The 7,772-nt window shown below is 43.0% G+C and overlaps 1 protein-coding gene across 1 annotated transcript in view; it reads left to right on the plus strand.

The window, feature by feature from the left end:
• Nucleotides 1-7,772, plus strand: part of Fto (FTO alpha-ketoglutarate dependent dioxygenase) — a 342,843-nt gene that overhangs the window by 146,125 nt on the left and 188,946 nt on the right. Inside the window, exon 6 of the mRNA XM_055621049.1 lies at nucleotides 1,766-1,909. Within this exon, the coding sequence (XP_055477024.1) occupies nucleotides 1,766-1,909 (144 nt within the window). The remainder of the gene's footprint in view (nucleotides 1-1,765; nucleotides 1,910-7,772) is intronic.

Genomic DNA, 7,772 nt, shown 5'->3' on the forward strand with positions numbered 1-7,772 from the left:
GTGTGTGTGTGTGTGTGTGTGTGTGTGTGTGTGTGTGTGTGTGTGTGTGTGACTTCAGCGTCATCCCCTTAGAGCAGGAAACATGTTAGTGCTGGTGGACATGACAGTAAAGGGCAAGGGCTTCATTTGGAGTAGCAGAATTATTCTAAGTTAATTATAGTAGTGGTGGCACAACTTTAAATATACTCAAAAATGGTGAATTGTTGCTTCGAATAGTTGAATTTCATGATGTGAATGATATTTTGATAATGACCAAAAAAGGAATAAGATCTCAAAAACTTTAGGCCCACTTATAAGTTCTTTGTACAATTTAATATAAAGTCAGAAAGACAAAGTCCTGCACTTCTTTTTTTTTTTTTTTTTTTTTTTAAATGACCTTCAGTAAAGTCCGGGTTAGGCTTGGCTCAATGAACTGGCTCTCCATGGATGGAGAGTATAGGTTGTCCAGTTCTAGGATGCAGAAATGGGCGTGCTTACCTCCCAGGCAGGGTGCTCTGCACTGAGGAAGCAGAAGGGAAAGTGAGATGCCTTTGTTGGCGATTCCACTTAGAAGCAGGACTGGGGTGCTTTGTGAATGGGGTTTACCCTTCGTGCTCAGTGCTGTGTACCCTCATGTGCTCTGTGCCCCCGGATCACCATATTAAAATACATATTAGTCAAGACACAGAAACTTAGTGTTCCCAGCTCATCCATATCATGTTGTGTAGAAAGACGATAATAGTTTCTAGACCACAGGATTTGCTTGCAAGGTTTTTTCTCTATGGGCTTGCATTTAAATTATAAATATTAAAGTGAAAATATTTGAAGGATACGTTTTTCAAAGACATCTAAAGGAGATCTATCTACCTATCAACTTACTTACCTACCTACCTACCTAACACATACACACACACACACACACACACACACACACACACACACACACACACAGTCTTATCATCCTAGGAGATCATTTCATTATCAAAATAGGTGAAGCCATATTCCACCAGTATCCTTGGCTTTTTCAACATAGGATCCTTCAAAGGAGCGTGTTCTTTTGATCTCTGGTATTTCCACAGGCCTAGAGTTGGATGAGCTAGCTGTTTCTGTCCCCCTGATACTGAAGCCTCAGCTTTGCCTTGAATATGCTTCACAGCCAACATCCCATACTCTTCATTATTGAAGAACCTGTTCTAGGAAGGACTGCAGCTGCCTCCTGAATGTAGAAAAGGGAAGACACACACACACACACACACACACACACACACACACGCACACACACACACAAAATTGCTGCTCTAGTTTGTGTGCTTTGCACCAGGTTCTCCAGTCCAGCTACCATTCCCCGTTCTTGCTACGTTGATGACAGAAGACAAAAATCACTGTCTTTGACATCCTTGCTGACTGGTTATTCATTGAGTAATTGTTTATTCTATTTCTTCTACATTTAAGAGTCAGTTTAAGATACAGCAGTGTATGTAGACTACACATACGAACATACATGTATGTATGTACATACACCTCATGTATATAACACACCTCAGGGCACTTGTTGTTTACTTAGAGAGAGGAGGGCCATATAATGAGGGCAGCCAGCAGCCTGTGTGACCTAGTGAGGCATGGCTGACCACACAGAATCAAGGGAGCAGGCCACTACTGTAATTCTCACTTGGGGAGCATGAGCTGTGAGGATGGCAGACAAGCTCATAGAGCAGAGGTTAGCAGCAAGGGTGCATGCTGAGCTTGGAGCTTGCTCACAGTCTCACTTGTGGTTCTGTCTTGACAGTGCTCAACAGGCACCTTGGATTATATTTTACAACGCTGCCAGTTGGCGCTGCAGAATGTCCTCAATGACTCAGACAATGGCGATGTCTCCTTGAAGTCCTTTGAACCTGCAGTTTTGAAACAAGGAGAAGAAATCCACAACGAGGTGAGGATGGTCAAGACGTTGCTGGTTCTGATACTCACCCCTGCTTGCAGTTTCATGCAGATCCAACACAGAGGATTCGAGTCAGGGAGGGCAGGTTATACCAGCAGTCACAGTAGCCAGAATCCTGGTTGTTTGTGCTAAGAAAATATGGCATCCCACACAGTTCCTCTTAGTCTGGTGGGCTGGGAAGCCCAAGAGAAAGGCACTGGCAGAACAGGTGTCCAGTGAGGACATGTTTCTGGATTTATAGATGGCGCTTTCTTATTGTATCTCTGCATGGTAGAAGGGATGAACAAGTCCCTCCTTTACATGTGCATATGTAAACATATGACTCTGTTCATAAGATCTCTGTCTTTGGGATCCATTACCTCCCAAAGCGATCTGTCACCTGATTGTTAGGAGTTCACCATCAGAATTTGGGTGTGAAGAGCACAAACATTCAGACTATTGCTTTCTTTGAGACGGTTTCTGGTTTCTGCAGGAAATACATAATTGGCAGATAGCAGGGCACCAGAAGGGGTACATTATATGAGCAGAACCTTGAAGCAGGGGAACTGCCTTTTCTAGTGGCTGGGAAGTCTTCCAAGTCTGTGAGTAGCTCTGCCCTAACTTCTGCATGAACACACTGCCTTTACGTTCACGGTTCTTCCCAACACAAACATCCTTGCAGAGTGACCACAGCTCTGCAAAGAGTCAGTGGCTTCCTTGAAGACAGGACTTGGGAAGTATGGTCACCCACCTAGCAGTAAGTGACAATGCTTTGCCTTAAATTTATGAGGCTAGCTGCTTTTCTGCAATCTGTGAGCATACTGGGCCTACATTCTAAGGTCAGTGCACAGCCTAAGCTTACTATCTTGTTAATGCTCTCAATTTCTCCTGTATATATTATTAACCTGTTTTCAACTTTCATTTTATGTAAGTAAATGAGTTTTTTAAAAAAGAAACTTTGTACTACTGCTTAAGTTAGCCAAATATAAATGTAAAGTAAATGTCTTAGGGCTTTATTGCTGTGAAGAGACAACATGACCACAGCAACTCTTATAAAAGAAAACATTTAATTTGGGGCTGGCTTACAGGGTGAGAGGTTTAATCTTTTGCCATCATGGCATCAAGCATGGCATCATGCAGGCAGACAATAGTGTTGGAGGAGTCAAGAGTTCAACATCTTAATCCACAGGCAACAGAAGGGGACTGTGTGTCAGACTGGGTATAGCTTGAGGATATATGACCTCAAAACCCACCTCCATCCACAGTGACATACTTCTTCCAGCAATGTCACACCTGCTCTAGCAAGGCCATACCTCCTAATAGTGCCACTCCCTATGGCCAAGCATTCAAACACGTGAGTCTGTGGGGCCATGCCTATTGAAACCACCACAGTAGTTTCATATTCTGTGAAGACAGAGCAGTACTCACATTCATTTGTCAGCACCCTTATAGAGAGAAGATGCTCAGCCCACACCCCTCCCTTCATGCTAAGGAGGTTTGTGGTAATAATCATGCAGTTTCATAAGTTAAAAAGAAATGCTGACTTTTCTACCTCAAGTGAGTAGATTTTGTTGTGGGTGAATTATACTTTAAATAAAGACATAAGGGAAAAGGTAAGGCTAACAGGTGGTAGAGGGTAGTTAAAATGTGTCAGCAATCTCAGACTTTCTTCGTGACATGAGAAGTGGTGGAGAACCTGGAATCTGACAGTGCTGCTGCTCACACCGTCAAGTAATGATCATGAGCTTGCACCCGGCCTTTTCTGGTTGCCTCAGGGTTTGCTGGTAAAACAGGCATTCTAATGCAGAGAGATGGGAAATGAGAAACATAAACACTGGTAAATTCAATGGGATGCTGATGGTGCTAAGTGCTACAAAAAACAAACAAGGAGATGACGAGAGCCAGAGATTGTGTGTCCTCCTGGAAAGAACCGGAAGAGGTGAGCCATGTGGCTTTTAGGGAGACATTTCAAGTGCAAGGAGCAAACACTGCGTAGGCCACAGGGCAGAGGATGCTTAGAGTTCATGGAACACTGAGGGAGGGTATAAGGCTCCCAGTTGTAGGTCACAAAGACAGTGTTTGTTGGGAGACTGGGGAGTAGCACAAATATGGAAGGTGAGATCGTGGGGACAGTGTTGAGATACAGGGGAGTGGCAGCTATATAGATCTGAGAGGCCCTCAGAAATGCAGCCTTTCTTTTCACTATGAGGGAAGTTGAGTCCTTGGGTGAATCTGAGCAGATGAGAAACAGTGTTTTCACCCACAGACATAAGATATATTGTAATAGCTTTTAAAAGGCTTTCAGTATCTTGTGAGCTGTTCTTCACTGTGGAAAACAGTATCAGAATCTGCAGAACCAAAGGCAAAGAAACTCAGCCTTTTGGAGAATAATGGCTACCTCATGCTAAAGCCAAAGCAAGGGCCAATTTTTCTTCCTTCACTGTGCCTAGTAGTCAGCATCCCCATTGGATGTTGTTTCTAGCTAGAACTGCTTGGAAGCTGTGCATTTTATGGACCTGATGACCTCACTGGGAACAGAATTTTAGTGTAGAATTTCTAATCCAGGTATTTAGTTACTTTTCTGAAAGAATTCATGACTTTAAGAATCAGGTCAGCAAAGTGAGTGCCAACTTTATCATGCATGTATGCTGTTTTATTTCACTGTCTTCGCTGGTCATATGGCCGTGGTATTTTGTTTTCTGTGTGGACAGGTAAACTATAACATCACAGCAGAATACTGTCCTCAGAATCCATCTGCTGTAGAAACCAGCTGGCTGCTTGACACTGTCTGTGTCCGGAAGGTGGGGCAACCATTGAGGGGTTAGCCTGGGGTGATCAGATAAAGGTCTTACATCCGAATAGCCTGTGTGCCTATCATGGTCACCACCTCCTCATCTCCCATTCTCTGAAGTCATCTTAACTTCAAGGTTAAGTGTGTGTGCCAGCTCATCATTAGGAGCCATACTGTGGTCATGCAAGCTGGCACCCCACACTGTATTCTTAGTAGTTATCTACTTTCTTGTTTGTTTTCCTCTTCATTCAAGGCCATGTGCCTTTGCTGGGCTAATTATAATGAAGCACTTTGAATACTTTGAAACCATCTGCACTTAGAAATTGCTTGCTTTCTAGCAAGGTAACATAAGAAGGGGTGAGACTTTTTGATAACCCCACTTTAAGATACAGAGAAAAGAAAAGAAACAATTCTGCTTAATATTTAAGCAGAATCCCCCCTCTATGTTATTAAATTGCCCTTTTCTTTCTTCAACCCAGTGTGTTGTGAACTTAAAATCTTCTAGCAAGTTTCTAGCAGTGGGTGGGGCTGTGGAGGTCTTGGTTTTTTCTGCTTCTGCCTCTTCTCCATGGCTGCTTCTCATGGCTTTCTTTGTGGAGCTGCGGCCGAGCACTCCCCTGCTAGTGCCCATAGTGCTGAAGAAACAGTGCAAATAAGTACAGTGAGACACGTGCCTCTCAGGACATGGGCACAGCCTCATGAGCAAACCATGTGGCTGACCTGGGGACAAATCAAGAGCCTAAAGAAACATGGCAGAGAAAAAGCAGGCACTGTTTGCCTCCTTATGGGAGTGGCGGCATGTGGCGACAGTGGTTCTCAAATTTGAATGTTCTTCTTTTTATCGCTCTTATTTTTTCAGGCAGCCTCTCAGTGTGTTGCTCAGGTTTACAACCTTCTGCTTCAGCCACCTAAGTGCTGGGGTTACAGGGATGCCCCACCATTACTGGCTGATCTTTAGTCTTTGTTCCACAACACATGAGTGCTCACTGACTGAGGTTCAGGCAGCCAGATGGACGTTGCTTCTTTCCCCTTCACATAGTCTCTTTTTATTTCTGAGAGAAAACTCAACTTTGTCCATCTCTTTGGGCTGTTCTGTGGCTAAGGCATGTGCAAGTATGAAGGTTACAGACATGGTCTTCTGTGTTGTAGCTGTGGACCTGAAGCCACTGTAAAGTTGCTTTCAGGTTCTCCAAAGATGTAGAAGGCCTTTCATGGTGAGTGGGACCCCAGGATCTACCTGCTTCCACCCAAGGGCTTTCATTTGACTCTATATGGGGATTGCTCGGATGGTTGGAGAATGGTTTTCATTGTATGCACATCAGGAATCAGGCAATGTGGCTCGTTTGTGAGCAGAAAACTGCAAAGACCCTCGGGGGCTATTCCATTTTGTCTCTGTTGTTCTTATCCTTGGGAACCCAGGTCGCCTGTGGAACCTTTCTGTCCCCTGTCTGCATTTTGCTTTCCTTCTGGCTTGTCTTGTCTTTTTGCTCTCCTAGCTCTGAGCTTCCTCTGTGGATTTTGTTCTCTAGAGAAAGATGGAAGTCCTACTTCTGACATGCTTGGAACTTTCTAGGTCACTAAATATGCCACATTTTTATTTGTTTTAGGTCTTCGGTAATAAGACCTGACTCCTTGACTTTTGTAGCACAGCCCAGTTTGCACTGACTTCAGAACTTTAATTCTTTTATTAATTTGTGTTTTTAAATCGGTTTTTTGTTGGTTGGAGTATTATTTTTTATCTTTTTTTTGTGTTTTATGTTTATTTTTATTATTTTAGAGACTTAGGAATTTTTCAAACAAAATTTTATTTTGTTGTATCTCTCCCCAAACTCCCCAACCACATTTCCCTCATACTTCCTTTGTTACTTGGCTCCATCTCCAGTTTGACTCAGGGTGTAGCTGTGTAGTCCAGGTTGGCCTTTTTAGTCACCTCCCTCAGCCTAAAGAGTGTGCCATCATTATGTCTGACTTAGAACCATTCTTATTTCACCACTTCCTCCTCCTCTGCCACAGCCTCCTCTTCCTTCTTCTTATTGATCGTTTTTAGTTAGTATATAAAATAAAGGCTTTTATTGTGACATTTTCACATGTGCATTTCAGAGCACATTGTCGTTATGTAAACATTAATTGGCCTATACTGTCCTCCCCCACTGCCTTGTTCTGTTCTCCTTTGTCTCTCCAAATAGTCCTTACTTTTACATTATACATAGCCTATTGCTCTCTTGTTTCTTGCTTTCCATTTAGAGCTCTTCCTCTGTGTCAGTCTCTTCTATTTCTAGTCATGTCTGTCTGTCTGCATATATAAATATACACACACACATTTTATCTAAATTCTGCCATATATTTGTCTGGCTTATTTTGCTTAACATAGTGATTTTTAGTTCCATTATTTTCCTGAAAATGACATGGTTGCAGTCTTGTTTATGGTTAAGTAAACTCCCACTTTATCCATTCATCTGTGGATGGACATCTAGACTGGTTCCAGATCTTTGATGATGTGGATAGTGTGCCATTAAACATAGATGTGAAGGTATCTCTATAGTCTGCTGACTTAGAGTCCTTTACATAGATACTGGTATAGGAGTGGCATAGGAATGGTACGCCTGAATCCTCTAGTAGTTGCAATTTTGTTTTTTGAGGGCCTCCATAGTGATTCTATAATGGATGCATCCATTTATATTCCCACCAACAAAAGGGTTCTGGTTTTCCCACACCAACATGTGTTGTCATTTATTTTCTTTTTTTTTTCTTTATTAATTACACTTTATTCACTTTGTATCCCCCCTGTGGTTCTCTCCCTCCTCCTGTCTCAATCCCTCCCTTCCTTCACCCTCTGCATGCATGCTCCTTCCCAAGTCCACTGATAGGGGAGGCCTTCTTTTCCTTTCTTCTGATCCTAGTCAATTAGGTCTCATCAGGAGTGGCTGTGTTGTCTTCTGTGGCTGGTAATGCTGCTTCCCCCTCAGGGGGAGGTAATTAAAGAGCAGGCCAATTAGTTCATTTCAGAGACAGTCCCTGTTCCTATTACAATGGAACCCACTTGGATACTGAACTGCCATGGGCTACATCTGTGCAGGGGTCTTA

The sequence above is a fragment of the Psammomys obesus genome, unplaced genomic scaffold, assembly GCF_907164565.1.
Source record: "Psammomys obesus unplaced genomic scaffold, mPsaObe1.curated_primary_1811, whole genome shotgun sequence".
Lineage (NCBI taxonomy): Eukaryota > Metazoa > Chordata > Mammalia > Rodentia > Muridae > Psammomys > Psammomys obesus.